The sequence below is a fragment of the Pseudorca crassidens genome, chromosome 11 (assembly GCF_039906515.1).
Source record: "Pseudorca crassidens isolate mPseCra1 chromosome 11, mPseCra1.hap1, whole genome shotgun sequence".
Taxonomy (NCBI): domain Eukaryota; kingdom Metazoa; phylum Chordata; class Mammalia; order Artiodactyla; family Delphinidae; genus Pseudorca; species Pseudorca crassidens.
Window position 1 is genome coordinate 22,241,422 of NC_090306.1, and position 17,197 is coordinate 22,258,618.

At 35.7% G+C, this 17,197-nt stretch overlaps 1 protein-coding gene across 16 annotated transcripts in view; it reads left to right on the forward strand.

Annotated features, from left to right (window-relative positions):
* The window catches only part of BMAL2 (basic helix-loop-helix ARNT like 2), a 104,033-nt gene that overhangs the window by 24,288 nt on the left and 62,548 nt on the right, over positions 1-17,197 (forward strand). For all 16 annotated transcript variants that reach the window (XR_010932299.1, XR_010932298.1, XM_067695998.1 and 13 more), the window contains one exon: positions 9,566-9,716. Coding sequence is in view for 14 of the 16 variants with exons in the window: in XM_067695991.1 (XP_067552092.1) it covers positions 9,566-9,716 (151 nt within the window). In the remaining 2 variants the exon portion in view is untranslated. The remainder of the gene's footprint in view (positions 1-9,565; positions 9,717-17,197) is intronic.

Here is a 17,197-nt window from a genome sequence, read left to right on the forward strand (position 1 = left end):
TCTAGTTGCAGCGAGCAGGGGCTACTCTTCGTTGTGGTGCACAGGCTTCTCACCGCGGTGGCTTCTCTTGTTGCGGAGCACAGGCTTTAGGTGCGTGGGCTTCAGTATTTGCAGCACGCAGGCTCAGTAGTTGCGGCGCTCGGGCTCTAGGGCCCGTGGGCTTCAGTAGTTGTGGCGCATGGGCTCTAGAGTACAGGCTCAGTAGTTGTGGCACCTGGGCTCAGTTGTTCCGCGGCATGTGTGATCTTCCCAGACCAGGTATTGAACCTGTGTCCTCTGCATTGGCAGGTGGATTCTTAACCACTGCACCACCAGGGAAGTCCCTCTATCAGCTATACTTCAATTTTAAAAAATTTTTCCTTTGGAAAACAAAAAGTAAAACAAAACAAAAACACTGGACTCAAATTTCGCTGGACTAGTTACTTAGCATCATTAAACTTTTGGCTTTCAGACAGATTTCAAATACATTATTTGATTCCCAAAAGAAACCATGAGGTCTGCAGGAAATTACTTCTGTATTAAAGAAACAGGCTCAGATATGTTAAATGCCTTGTCCAAAGGAAAAAAAAACCCCCAGTTTATAGTGGGAAAGCATCGAATCCTAGACAGTAGACCACCAGGTGCCTCAGCTTACATGTGTAGACCAGATTAAAAAGATTTTGTGAGCATAGACTCTCAGAAGGTAAGAAGCAAAGGCCACTTCCATTTTTTAAGGAAGTAATTTAAATGTTTACATTGAAAAAATGGTTTTTAACAACAAAAATTATTCATGGAATAATTTAAATTTTAACATGCAGCACACTGGCAAGGAAACTAGGTAATGGGACAAAATTTTTTGTTTTTAAAGAAGTATATTTTTTCCATCCTGCCACTGCACCTCTGTGAATCAAATGTGTGTGCACATGTATATGTATGTGTGTAAATATATTCTCTCAAGCATAATGTCAGATTTTAAAGTTGAACCGCTTTGTAACTATGGGCCTAAGCCACGTGGCTACTTGGTCTCCCCTGCTTATGGCTTCTAAGCAGCAGCTCATATCCCACAATTTATTTCCATGCTTGAGCAGTTTGATACTAAATACTTTAAAATATTGTTAGATTGATTACCATCACCAGGGAGATGCACGTAGAGTGGAGCGAGATTTACTGTGGATCTCATTTTAAATAAAACCACAAACTTCCTTTGTAAAAGATAATCACAGTATCTTTTTTCAATCTAAATTCTGCGTTATTTTACCGAGTGTTAAATAACACAAATTACTTTCGCCATTGAGAAGTGACCCAATTTGGCGAGGAAAGACAATACCAAAGTGTTAAATCATACCTCCAAAATGAGTTATATAAAAACAGAGTTAAATTTCAGTTCTCAACACATGATCTCATCTTCTACATAAGTATATGTGGAGGCTGAAAGTAAAGTAAACTGGAAGGTTAAAAAGAAAGCTTTACTCTTTAAATTGTGAGTCACCTAACAAATAAAAATCCACTACATGAATTGTTTCCAAGGAACAGATCCTTTCTTCCAGAACTACGTAGTCCCATTAACCCATCTTTTCCTTTTGTTTACAGAAAGCCCTGTTTTGAATACACTTCTACTGACATAGCTTCATGATGGAACATAGCTAATTATGGGGCAATACTCCCCCACCCATTAAGGAATATAAAAATAAGCCCCTTAGGTGATTCAGATTTGATTTCATGAAAAGAAGTATATTATTCTGCCTGCCTAAAGATAGTCCATTTCTTATTTTCAAGGTTAATAAGAAAGAAGGATTAAAACGTGGAGATCGTGACTTCTAGAATGAGAGGCAAAAAGGGATCTTCATTTTATTTCTGTTTTGAACTTATGTGAGGGAAAGAGTGTGCCTGCTTGAGTCTGTGTTGGGGGGTGGGAGGGAAATGGGAGGGGTCTAATATTACATAGTGAATTTTTCCTTTTGATCTGCTATTTAATCTCATAAATTTCCCCACATTTTTCTCTGGAGACAGATGGTGTTCTGCCATTCAAAATACATTAGAACGAAGCCTAGGGGCTGAAACCGTAATTAATCTCATGTGGTATCTGATGGTCCCGAATTGGTCCCATGAAGAGAGTCCAGGCCTAAAAGTCTTGGGATATAGTAAATTAGAAACTTCATTCCCAACGATCATTGGTAAAATTATTCTCCTCCCTTCTTTATGGTGAGATCCATTATACCTACAGAGGACTGTAAAAATTACATATGTAGTTTAAAGGATGAAAACAAAACAATTCTCTGTGAACCCACACCTAGGTTAAGAAGTGGAACATGAATTCCTTAGAAGTACCTGTATGGAGGGCAGACAGCAGATGCAAGAGGAACTACAATCCTGCAGCCTGTGGAACAAAAACCACATTCATAGAAAGATAGACAAGATGAAAAGGCAGAGTGCTATGTACCAGATGAACGAACAAGATAAAACCCCAGAAAAACAACTAAATGAAGTGGAGATAGGCAACTTTCCAGAAAAAGAATTCAGAATAAGGATAGTGAACATGATCCAGGACCTCGGAAAAAGAATGGAGGCAAAGATCGAGAAGATGCAAGAAATATTTAACAAAGACCTAGAAGAATTAAAGAACAAACAAACAGAGATGATCAATACAATAAATGAAATGAAAACTACACTAGAAGGAATCAATAGCAAAATAACTGAGGCAGAAGAATGGATGAGTGACCTGGAAGACAGAATGGTGGAATTCACTGCTGCGGAACAGAAAAAAGAAAAAAGAATGAAAACAAATGAAGACAGCGTAAGAGACCCCTGGGACAACATTAAATGCAACAACATTCGCATTATAGGGGTCCCAGAAGGAGATGAGAGAGAGAAAGGACCTGAAGAAATATTTGAAGACATTATAGTCGAAAACTTCCCTAACACGGGAAAGGAAATAGCCACTCAAGTCCAGAAAGTGCAGCGAGTGCCATATGGGATAAACCCAAGGAGAAACACGCTGAGACACATACTTATCAAATTGGCAAAAATTAAAGACAAAGAAAAATTATTGAAAGCAGCAAGGGAAAAACGACAAATAACATACAAGGGAACTCCCATAAGGATAACAGCTGATTTCTCAGCAGAAACTCTACAAGCCAGAAGGGAGTGGCATGATATACTTAAAGTGATGAAAGGGAGGAACGTACAACCAAGATTACTCTACTCTGCAAGAATCACATTCAGATTCACTGGAGAAATCAAAAGCTTTACAGACAAGCAAAAGCTAAGAGAATTCAGCACCACCAAACCAGCTCTACAACAAATGCTAAAGGAACTTCTCTAAGTGGGAAACACAAGAGAAGAAAAGGACCTACAAAAACCCAAAATAATTAAGAAAATGGTAATAGGAACATACATATCGATAATTACCTTAAACGTGAATGGATTAAATGCTCCAGTCAAACGACACAGGCTTGCTGAATGGGTACAAAAACAAGAACCATATATATGCTGTCTACAAGAGTCCCACTTCAGACCTAGGGACACATACAGACTGAAAGTGAGGGGATGGAAAAAGATATTCCATGCAAATGGAAATCAAAAGAAAGCTGGAGTAGCAATACTCATATCAGATAAAATAGACTTTAAAATAAAGAATGTTACAAGAGACAAGAAGGACACTACATAATGATCAAGAGATCAATCCAAGAAAAAGATATAACAATTATAAATATATATGCACCCAACATAGGAGCACCTCAATACATAAGGTAACTGCTGACACCTATAAAACAGGAAATCGACATTAACACAATAATAGTGGGGGACTTTTAACACCTCACTTACACCAATGGACAGACATCCAAAATGAAAATAAATAAGGAAACAGAAGCTTTAAATGACATAATAGACCAGATAGATTTAATTGATATTTATAGGACATTCCATCCAAAACCAGCAGATTATACTTCCTTCTCAAGTGCGTGCAGAACATTCTCCAGCATAGATCACATATTGGGTCACAAATCAAGCCTCAGTAAATTTAAGAAAATTGAAATCATATCAAGCATCTTCTCTGACCACAACGTTTATGAGATTAGAAATGGATTACAGGGGAAAAAAATGTAAAAAACAAACACATGGAGGCTAAGCAATACGTTACTAAATAACCAAGAGATCACTGAAGAAATCAAAGAGGAAATCAAAAAATACCTATAGACAAATGACAATGAAAACACGATGATCCAAAACCTATGGGATGCATCAAAAGCAGTTCTAAGAGGGAAATTTATAGCTATACAAGCCTACGTCTAGAAACAAGAAAAATCTCAAATAAACAATCTAACCTTACACCTAAAGAAACTAGGGAAAGAAGAACAAACGAAACCCAAAGTTAGCAGCAGGAAAGAAATCATAAAGATCAGAGCAGAAATAAATGAAATAGAAGCAAAGATCAATAAAACTAAAAGCTGGTTCTTTGAGAAGATAAACAAAATTGCTAAACCATTAGCCAGACTTGTCAAGAAAAAGAGGGAGAGGACTCAAATCAATAAAAATAGAAATGTAAAAGGAGAAGTTACAACAGACCGCAGAAATGCAAAGCATCCTAAGAGACTACTACAAGTAACTCTATGCCAATAAAATGGACAACCTGGAAGAAATGGACAAATTCTTAGAAAGGTATAACCTTCCAAGACTGAACCAGGAAGAAATAGAAAATATGAAGAGACCAATCACAAGTAATGAAATTGAAACTGTGATTAAAAATCTTCCAACAAACAAAAGTCCAGGACCAGATGGCTTCACAGGTGAATTCTATCAAACATTCAGAGAACAGCTAACACCCATCCTTCTCAAACTCTTCCCAAAAATTGCAGAGGAAGGAACACTCCCAAACTCATTGTATGAGGCCACCATCACCCTGATACCAAAACCAGACAAAGATACTACAAAAAAAGAAAATTACAGACCAACATCACTGATGAATATAGATGCAAAAATCCTCAACAAAATAGTAGCATACAGAATCTGACAACACATTAAAAGGATCATGCACCATGATCAAGTGGGATTTATCCCAGGGATGCAAGGATTCTTCAATATATGCAAATCAACCAATGTGATACACCATATTAACAAATTGAAGAATAAAAACTGTACGATCATCTCAATAGATGCTGATAAAGCTTTTGACAAAATTCAACACCCATTTATGATAAAAACTCTCCAGAAAGTGGTCACAGAGGGAACCTACCTCAACAGAATAAAGGCAAAAAAAAAAAAGTACCTGTATATCCCTCACTGATTGCACCCCACTTTCTTCTCCCAAAGAGAATTCTAACTTTTGTGTTAGCTGTTCCCTTTCTTTTCTATATAGTGAGGTAACTTATGTAGATATCAGTAAAAACATATTAGTTAGTTTTACCTGCTTTTGAACTTTATGCAGTTTTTTTAAAAACATGCTACTGTTTTGTCTGTGACTTTTTTTTTTTTTTTACCTAGCATCATTATCTTGAGATTCATCCATGCTGAGTATATCAGTACTTTATTCATTTTTACTATTCTTGGTATTCCATTCAATGAATAAGCAATTTATCCATCTGTTGATGGAAATTATAGTTTCCAGTTCTCATTATTTTTTGTTGTTCAACTGCAAGCAATGCTGTGAGTGTATTTCTTGTACATATCTCTTAAGATATATTAAGAATTTTCCATATACTTAGAAGTGAAATGCTAAACCATATTATTTGCATGTGTTCTACTTTATTAAGTAATGCAAAAAAGGTTTCCAAAGTGTTGTAGCAATGTACTTTCCCACCAACAGAGCATGAGTGTTCCGTTTCTCTTTCCATTGCTCTGTTTTCTCACTTACACTTGGTATCATCAAACTTTTCATTTGTAGCCATTAGATGGGTATATAGTCTATCACTATAGTTTACTTTGGATTTTCCTGATTACTAATGAGGTTGAGTATCTTTTCATTTTTGTACTGACAATTAGAATTTCTTTTATGAAGTGCCCATTAAAGTCTTTTATCCAGTTTTCTGCTGGGTTTTTGTGTTGGTCTTTTTCTTAATGATGCACAGGCATTCTTTATACAGTCTACATGGTAACACTTTATTGTTTATGTGTGTAACAAACATCTTCTCCCAGTCTGTGACTTGCGGTTTTATTCTCTTTATAGTGTCTTTTGATCAAAGTTAACTTAATTTTAAGAAGATTGAATTGATCAGTCTTTTCCTTTATTGTTTTTAGTTTTTGTTTTGGGAAATTCTTTCTACGCCAATAACAGAGATATTCTTTCTCCTTCAGAGTATTCTCTGTTTATTTTGGCCTTTTACATTTAGGTCTTCAATCCAGTTGAGTTGAATGTTTATATTTGGTTTGATTTTTATATTTGGCATATGGTAGTAGGGGATCTGGTTTTATTCTTTTCCATAGAGAAAATCAGTTGGCCCAGGACTGTTTATTAAAAAGCTGGTCTCCTCACATTGATCTGAAAATTCCATCTCTGACATTTAGCAGATATCCATATTTACATGTCTGGGCTCTCCGTTCTTTTCCTTTGGTCTATCTCCGTACCAATACCACACTGTTTTAATTGCCATAGCTTTATAATGTCTTGATATATGAGAGGTCCAGTTCTCCCACATTTCCCTTAGCTGTTCATAACTCATGGCACTTTCATGTGCATTTTATATTCAGCTTGTGAAGTCCCACCAAAAAAAAGAATATTTTGAGAGGAATTACACATCTATTTTAGGAGAATTGACATCTTTGATATTGAGACCTCCAGTACATAAGCATGGTGTATGTTTCCATTTATTTGAATCTTTTTCAATATTTTAAATAAATTTTTATAATTTTCTCCAGAAAGACCTTGTATACTTTTATTAGTTTATACATTTATTCTAAATACATTTATTCTTTAGGTACTATATATTTTTTGAAGTTATTATAAATTATGTTTTTTAAAATATCATTTTCTTATAGTTTGTTGCTGGTGATTAGAAAAGCAGTTGATTTTTATATATTGACTTTACAAACAGTCAACCTTGATACACTCCCTAGTTTTAATAATTTATATGTTGATTATTTTGTGTTTTTTGTATTCTCAATCATGTCATTTCCCAATAATGACAAATTTTTTTTCTTCCTTTCCAATTCTTATACTTCATATATTGTTTTCTTGCCTTATTCTACTAGCAGTTCTTCCAATACAGTGTTGAAAGGGTACTGATAAAAGATCTTCTTGTTTTGGATTGTAAAAAGAATTCTTTCAGTGTTTCTTCGTTAATATTTCTGAATCTATTAGGATAATCATATTTTTCTACTAAGCTGCTATTGTGGTAAATTATATTCATTAATTTACTAATATTAAACCAGTCTTGTGTTCCAGGGATAAAGCTGTCTTGGTCATGATGGGTTATTCTCTTTATACATTTCTGAATTGTGTTTGCTAATATTTTGTTAAGATTTTTGTATCTTTGCTCATGAATGAGATGGGCCTATAGTTATCCTTTATTGTATTGCCATTGTTGAATTTTAATATCAAATTTCTATAAGCTTCATAAAAGGAGTTGAGTTTACTATATATTGGGATAGTATGTGTAAGAAAGAATATAGGAATATGCAGGTTTTTATTTCTCTTTGCTTCGTTTTCTGTCAGTTAAAGTTCTCTAGGGACAAATATATGATATATTTATATGTAGAATCTTAAAAGTAATACAAATAAATTTATTTACAAAACAGACTCACAGTCATAGAAAACAAACTTATAGTTACCAAAGACAAAGTGGGAGGAGGGATAAATTAGGAGTATGGGATTAACAGATACTCACTTCTATGTATAAAATAGATAAATAACAAGGATTTACTGTATAGCAGAGGGAACTATATTCAATATCTTGTAATAGCCTCTAATGGAGAAGAACCTGAAAAAGTACATATATTATATATATGTACAATCGAATCGCTTTGCTGTACACCTGAAACTAACACAATTAGTGTGTCACAATTACATATTGTGAATCGACTATACCTCAATAAAAAAAATTCCCTACAAATTTTTCCATTTCATCTAAATTTTCAAATTTTTAGAATAATGTTTTTCTAAATTCATGAGAATTTATCTTTTATATCTCTAGAGCATCTAAAATTATGACCCCATCTTCATTCCTATCTTTATTCATTTATTCCCTCTTTCCTTATTTTGGAAAAATCTTGCCATAAGGTTATTAGAGTTTCCAATGTTTTGGAAGAACCTATGTTTAGCTTTTTTGATCTGTACTAATTTGTATTCTATTTCATTATTTCTGGTATTATTTTAATGATTTTCTTTCTCCTAATTCTTTAGATTTATTTTAGTCTTCTTTTCCTAATTTCATAAAATAAATTATTAGCTCATTAAATTTCAACCTTTTTATGGTGTCTAGCATAATTACATTGTAGTCAGAAAATGTTTCATGTGTAATATCAATCTTTTTGGTCCAGTATAAATGCCCCATGGGTACCTCAAAACAAACAACACTGGATTTTGAAGCTGCTAGGTATAGTGGTCTATATATGTCTGTCATATCAAGCTTGTCTGTTGTGTGGATCACATTTCTTATATCATTATTTTTGAATGCTCACTCTATCAGTTACTGCTAGAGATGTGTTAAAAAGCTCCCACTCTTACTGTAAGATGTATTGCATTCTCCTTGTAAATATTGCTTATATATTTCAGTCTATGTTATAAGGTGCAAATGAGTTTAAACTTGTTAGGTCAATTTTAATATGAGAAATATATTCAGAGAGGCCTACATTTAGACTATAAGTTATTTTTAGTTCAGCAATTCTGATTTTTACATTTTATAAAACATTTAGTAAACTACAGTTTAGACCAAAAGGATTTTACTATCATATTTAGCAATTCAGGGTTAAAAATATTCATGTCCCATAACCTTGTTAACTCATTTCTGGGATGCTATCCCCCAAAAATAATAATAATGACTAGAAGATGAAAAGAAAGAACCAGTAGATAAAAAGTTTTATGCACATAGATAAAAGCACCATACATATTTATGATAGTGAAAGAAACCAAATATACATTCCAACAATAGAAGAGTGGTTAAGTAGCACACAGCTACACGATGGTATATTATGCAGCCATTAGAATCATTTATAAAGAATTTGTAATAACACTGTAACGTTATTATCACAATGATATGCAAGTAATGCAGAGTATACACTATGACTTCAATTACTATAATAACAACTGTAGAAAAAATTCTACAAGGAAGTAATTCTAAATAGTAATATTAGTTGGTGAGATTTGGTTTTCCCCCTTCCTTTCTACTCTTTTGTGTTTTTCATATTTCCTACAATATCCATATATTTTTTTCCAATTAGATAGGGAAAATAAACTTAAAAATATAGACTAACAATACATTTCTAACTAATATTTGGGTGTACATGATTAGTCTTTCATTCTATGTTATGTTGCTGTTTAGTTGACATTTTAAAATATCAAAGTAAAAAGCAATTTAAAATGTGGGATATGGATATGTATAAAGTAAAAGTCAGTGTTTCAAATAGATGCCTTATTGTGCTTTATGTCTCATAGGTAAAGTGTTGATCGAAGGGAACCAGTGCATTGCTGCCATGGTTTCCAGTCATCTGAGCCCATGGACAAAACCAGCAACTATTGGATCCTTCAGCCCACATGTGACAGAGTTTCCAAGAAAACGAAAAGGGAGTGATTCAGACCCATCCCAGTAAGTGAATTTGTTCTTCTAACCCCAAGAAATCTTCGACTCCAGGGAAGAAAGAAAAATATTACTTTTTTTTCTTTTAGAAACAAATTAAAACCTTTAGTTTCTTTTTATTTATTTATTTATTTTATTGAAGTTTAGTTGATTTACAATGTTGTTAGTTTCTGGTGTACAGCAAAGTGATTCAATTATACATATACATACATATTCTTTTTCATATTCTTTTCTATTATGGTTTATCACAGGATATTGAATATAGTTCCCTGTGCTATACAGTAGGACCTCGTTGTTTATCCATTCTATATGTAATAGTTTGCATCTGCTAGTCCCGAACTCCCAATCCAACCCTCCCCCTACCCCTCCTTGGCAACCACAAGTCTGTTCTCAATGGCTGTGAGTCTATTTCTGTTTCGTAGATAAGTTCATTTGTGTCATATTTTAGATTCCACATGTAAGTGATATCATGGTATCTTTCTCTTCCTGACTTACTTCGCTTAGTATGATAATCTGTAGGTCCATCCATGTAGCTGCACAAGGCATCATTTCATTGTTTTTTACAGCTGAGTAATATTCTGTTGTATATACCACATCTTCTTTAGAAAAAGACTACTTTTTAAATCATTATTTTTAATTACATGGTAATTAAAAATTTGGGTAGGGTCAATTATTTATCCACCCAGCTGCCACCTCTGTCATTGACTGATCCAACTCTGAAGGTTATTAGGTATCCAGGAAGGTCAACTGGAGGTTAATTTGCTTAACATTTATGGTCACAGGAAGATATTTGCCTTCCTAATTGAAATACTTGACTTTGAGGAGAACATCGTCTTGCATGTTTGGCTTACAATAATAATCACCACTTGCTTCTTTCCTTACTTATCATTCGTGTAACAACCAACCCTTGGTTATCTGTGGCGACTTTAATCAAATAAAACTCTTGTTTTCCCTGTTTAGTAAGCCAAGTAGATTATACAATCAATGTTGAGAATACTTACTATCTCCTGGTTCATTTTTATTGCCTAATGCAGCTTGAAGTCCCAAATATTCTTTAATGACCTCCCCAAGGCTGGGGTTGATCTGGTGGAAGTAATAGGGCACAGTAAATATAGCAATCTGAAGCAATTCATTTTAGGCTGGTACTTTATGTAAATCATGAACGAAGGGAAAAATCCTGAGTGGGGGACAGGATGAGGACGTAATGAAACATCATAGCTCTTTATAACTCAGTTCTTCCTAGGACACTTTATATACTTTAGCTTCAGTTTCCAAGACAGCAGATTCAGTGTTATTCAAATATAAGTACCAACACGCTTCCCAAGACACATATAAATGACTTGAAGATTATCTACTGCTTTTGGTTGTCTGTATTCTCTTAGTCTCTTCCAATAATGTGGATGATTGTAAATAACTACAGTTGATCAAGTGACAGTCTATCTAGAACTGTTTGCTGTGCTACATCCTAGGCTATCAGTTAGTTAGTCCCCATTCACCTCGAGCTAGAAGTGACTGTCAGTCCTTTTTTATTTTCTTTAGAATCATAAGCACCGTTGTTCTTTCTTAATATCTAAATAAGAATGTGGCTTTCAAGTGAGAACTAGAGTCACATGATTTTACGCGACGTAGGGGCATGGTTGAGACTTTATAGTGGTTTTGAGAGTGAATGGGAAAATGAGGGCAGTGACACGGGAAATACTAGAAACATGCAAAGTAATGACAGATAATGATTTTTTTGGCAGAAGGCAACACTAGAGATTATTTAGTCAATTACCTGCATTTTAGAAAATGAAGCAGCTGGAACTCAGAAATATCAAGTGCCTTGCCCAACATTATCCAGCTAGCTGGAATGCCTGATAGTCAGTGTGGTAGTTTCCTCATTACACCCTGGCTCCTGTTTCTCTGCAGCTGGAGGGGAGGGTGCTTCTAGCACATGAGAACAACCATGCTGTCCATTTTCCAGCATGTCTGGTAGGGGTGACCCAAGGCCTCCCTCCTTCCAGGTCAGGAATCATGAAAGAAAAAGTGGTGGAAAAACTTTCTCAGAATCCCTTTTCCTATCTCCTTTCAACAAGGGTAGAAATACCAGCATCCAGTGGCAGCAGGTAAGTCCTGGACTATCATTTGACATAATTCCTACTTGAAGACGGCATATAGTAGCAGCAGAAAGAGAGCGTACACCCTACTGATTTGCTCATTATCTATCCCAGAGCTTCTCCATTCTGCCCCAATCCTTCTTTCATCCCACCATTTTCCATTCTCTCTAATGAAATGAGGGATGTCAAAGTACTTTATGGATTTTACGAAGTACTGACTGTATAGCATCCTTCCCAGAGACTTGGGGCATGAAGTTGATTTCATTGGTGGAGCCTCCAAGTGTTGGATATATTTAAACAAAGAAGAATATTTGAGAAGGTTCACCCTTTCTGCAGCACTGTTGGGTTTGAAACCAACCAACTGTTGGGTTGGTTCTTTAAAACAGTCATTGATGAAGATACCCTGGAAGGTAGTCATTAACATTTACTGAGTACCTGCTATATGATACCCAGTAGACCAGGTGGGAGACACACAGATAAGATACAAGAAACTTGTACAAATGGGAAAGATACAAATAGTTATTGAACATCATGATAGCTTCCATAAGGGGGACCCTAGGTATTATGGCAACAAGGAAAGTTGGGTATTTACATAATATTGGGATCAGAGTGAAGGACAGCTTCCTGGAGATGTTGACTTAAGCTAAGTTTTGAATGAAGAATGGAAATGAGCCATTCAGAGCAGGAGTAGAGAAGGTACTTTAGGCAGAAGGAACAGCTGTGCAGAAGCACAGAGTATGAAGCAGCGCACTGCTTGATCAGGAAACAAGTGGTTGTCACAGTAGAGCGGAGGGCACACCAGGAGGTGAGGTGGGTGGACTATGAGACTTGAGGGGTAAACGTGGACTAGGTCATGAACCTCTGCGGAACTAAAGCGTCAGAAAAGTGTCTTTGCTAAAGAATCTAAAAGTGTCTTGAATGCAGTAAGGAAAATGGAAGGATTTTAAGCATGAGAAGAGCTTGATCAGATTACATTTTTAAAACTTTGCTTGCCTTTGCACTTTTTAAAAAACGTTTTATTGTAGTAAAATGTATGTAACATAAAATTTGCTGTTTTAACCACTTTTAAGTGTACAATTAAATGGCATTAATTACACGCCACTGTTTCTGAAACTTTTTCATCACCCCAGTCAGAAACACGGTACCCACTAAATAGTAGTTCTCCATACCCCCTTTTCCCCCAGCCCCTGGTAACCTCTAGCCTACTTTCTAGCTCTAAGAATTTGCCTGTTCTAGACATTTCACATAATTGGAATCATACAATATTTGTCCTTTTGTCTCTGGCTTATTTCACTTAGTGTAATGTTTTCAAATTCCACCTACGTTGTAGCATGTATTAGGATTTCATTCTTTTTTACAGCTAAATAATATCCCATTGTATGTATATACCACATTTTGCTTAACCATTCACTTTTTGGTGGATATTTGGGTTGTGCCCACCCTTTGGCTATTGTGAATAATGCTGCTATGAACATTGGTGTACAAGTATCTGAGTCCCTGCTTTCGATTCTTTTGGGTATACACCTATGAGTAAAATTGCTGGGTCAGATGGTAATTGTTTTTTCTTTTTTTTTGGAGATTCATCAGTTTTTAAAATTAATTATTTATTTATTTAGTTTTGGTTGCATGGGTCTTCGTTGCTTGTGTGCGGGCTTTCTCTAGTTGCAGCAAGTGGGGGCTACTCTTTGTTGTGGTGTGCGAGTTTCTCATTGTGGTGGCTTCTCTTGTTGCGGAGCATGGGCTCTAGGCGCACGGGTTTCAGTAGTTGTAGCATGCGGGCTCAGTAGTTGTGGCTCAGGGGCTCAGTAGTTGTGGCTTGCAGACTCTAGAGCACAGGCTCAGTAGTTGTAGAGCATGGGCTTAGGTGCTCCGCAGCATGTGGAATCTTCCCAGACCAGGGCTCGAACCCATGTCCCCTGCATTGGCAGGCGAGTTCTTAACCACTGCGCCACCAGGGAAGCCCCTCAGATGGTAATTCTATGTTTAGTTTTTGAGGAACCACCAAACTGGTTTCCACAGTGCCTGCACCATTTTACGTTCCCACCAGAAATGTGTGAGGGATTCAATTTCTCCGTTTTCTTGCTGGCACTTGTTATTTTCCATTAAAAAAAAAGTTATCATAGTAAGTGTGAAGTGGTACAGATTTATATTTTGAAAGGACCACTCTGGAAACAGCATGGAGGATGGGCTGAAGGAGGAAAATCCAGCAGGCAGAGAAAACAGCTGAGAGATGTTTGCTAGGGAATAGGTTTTTCTGGGCATTGGTCCAAGAGAGTGGCCCTAGGCAGGAAGGGCATGGAAAGGGAGGGACACATTATGGCACATTTAGAAGATAGAATCTCTAAGATTTCGTGCTTGTTCATGGGGGGGAGCGGAAATGTAAGAAGCATCCAGGTTTTCTGACTTGGACACCTAGATGGAGGATGGTATTTTCGTTCACAGAGGCTGAGGGAAAGATGATGAGTTCAGTTTTGGCCACAATGAGAGTGTGATGTTTATGGGATCTTCAAGTAGGTGGATGGATATGAAGGTCTGGAACTCAGGGTTGAGGCCTGGCCCGGAGATGGAGATTCAGACACCATTAATGTACAGAGAGCAAGTGGACTGGCATGGATGCATGTATGGAGTGGGAAGACTGGGGGGCTCAGGGAGGAGGGGACACCTACCCAGAAGGTGAGGAGACAAGGCTCTGAAGTGGGAGCGACGTCTCAGAAACCGAAGGAAGAAGATTTTAAAAAGAGAAAGGCATAGAAAGCAGCAAATCTGGGGCTTCCCTGGTGGCGCAGTGGTTGAGAGTCCACCTGCCGATGCAGGGGACACAGGTTTGTGCCCTGGTCCGGGAAGATCCCACATGCCGTGGAGCGGCTGGGCCCGTGAGCCATGGCCGCTGAGCCTGCGCGTCCAGAGCCTGTGCTCCGCAACGAGAAAGGGCACAACAGTGAGAAGCCCGCATACCACAAAAAAAAAAAAAAAAAAGAAAGAAAGAAAAAAAAAGAAAACAGAAAATCTGGAGGCTGTTTTGACCATATTTGCTTCCAATTTTGTTTGTGTTTCGTTGATTTAGGGATTAAAAATGCAGTGAAAGTAGTTTTCAAGGAAAGCTTGCACTGTGTTTTGGAAAAATTATGTTACTGTGATATAAGATGCTACACTAAGAAAATGCATCTAAGTAATGTGAATGTTATTAATATCAGAGAGCTTATTAAAATTCATAAATAAAATATTATAACTGTAGACCAAATGCCAGCATGGAGAAAAATACAAAGAGCAAATTTACTAATTATCTAGGTGCGTGCTGCAAACAAAGGAATGAATTATATGACTAACAACGTCGTGCCTTTATTCTATTCTGCAGGGGACCATTAAATAAGAGTGTATTTGGATTTCCTAAGTACAATAGGTCTGGATTTCACCAAGGAGGCAAGTTCAGTCAGTGAGTTAATTTGCTAAAACACGTATAATCAAAGCAAAAGCATGATTTAAAACAGCCAAACTTTACCTTTTGAGATTGAAGTAATGTATATGTATATATAATTCCAGACCATTAGGAAGAAAATCATTCGTCTATATAATTATTTTCTGTTTTAGTCCATAAATATGAAGTCAGGCAGAAAAGAGAAAAAAAAAAGAAGCTGACTTAATCTAACCCTCTCTTTTGCTTCAAAGAAGCTGTTTAATTTTATACCATAGAGCAGGCTGACAATGATCAAGGCATAGAGGAAGGTACACCAGCCAGCATAGAATAAGTTTCACTGGCCTCCTGTTAGGTCTGTGACCTTGAGCGGTCATTAACCTTACTGGGCCTCAATTCCTTCATCTGTAAAATCGGGGATAGTAATAACTACATGATTCTTAAATGCTGTGAGAATGAAATAACACATGTGAAAATATTTTTGATAAACTATCATCAAAGCTATTTATTTAGACAGTGATAAGGAAAAGCGTCCTTTGATTAAGGTTTTACCTTAGTGGTCCTTTTTTATTTGGAATATTTATATGCATCTGTTCATAAATTTTATTAACTTTTCTATAAACAGCATATATTTATCTTTTGTAAGCAAAAAATATTCTTGAAACCTCAAATAAAATACACCACATGAATAAAATAGTTCAAAGGTAGGTCAAACTTTTTTCAAAGCCTGGAAAATGATCATTGTTGAGTCGTCTAAGAGGGAAATTTGGCAAGATGAGTCAGAAGCCTTAAAATAGTTATCCGTAAATGGTTTGTCTAAGGGTTTATCCCAGGAGAATCATCAAAGATGCATGTACCACAATAGTATTAGTCATACTATTGATAATATTGAAAAATTAGAATATTGAGATATCTAATAATAGAAAATTATTAAATAAATTGTAGTGCAGCTAACCAATGGGCCACTATGTAATCATTACAAATCATATTCTCCAAGAATATTTGAAACTATGGGAAAATATTTATGTTACAGCATTAAGTGAATAAGGCAAGACATGAAAAATTTTACACTATGATCTGAATTTTGTTTATTTTATATATATATACACACATATATATATAACACACATCTACATAAATATCCTCCCATGCCCCACCACCACCCCCATAGCTAAGTAAAATAGTCAAAGCTGTTTTTTGTATGAATCTAGACACATGTCTAGGAAAGAGATTGGAGGGAGACCCATTGAAATATTGACTGTGGTTATTTCCAGATGAGATTATGGGTGCTTTGCCCTGAATTTTTAAAATGCCCTTTCAAAAAGTGATACATTTGGGAATGTATTTTTTAAAATACATATTTAAAAAGACCTATTCCTTCTGCATAGTTTTTTAATGTGGAAAGTATTCTATCACCATCAGTATATTTCACTTTGGTAGTGGTCTGGCGACTACATTTCTGAATGAATAAACACACACCCATAGAGCACATGTATGTATGTATATGTATATATAAATATTTATACACACACATATATATACATTTAGTATATTCTGCTAAGGCATATACTAATGTGAAAATTAATATTATTGGCAAGTGATCGGTTTCCAGTTTTTAAAAATATTTCTTACCATCTAGATGAATTTTCAGGTAAAATGAATTCCTTTTGATTAAAGATCTGAGATTCTTAATGTATTTTCAGGCTATTTTAATAGAGCTATTATAAAATTTTTGGCTAATCCATCAATTGTTTTAAAAATAGCTATTTTATTTAATGTTATCTCTATGAACATTATATTCCTTTTCAAGATTGGCATGGGATAATTTCTAAATAGAACGGTAATTATCATTCATTGTCAGTTCACATAGTTTTGTTACCTGATGGGGATGAGGCACCTGTCAACTTTAGTAGGAGAGCAGCCCATGCAGACAGTAATAATTGTTTCAATTAGGAGCTCAGGGTAGCATGTATAACTAAAGA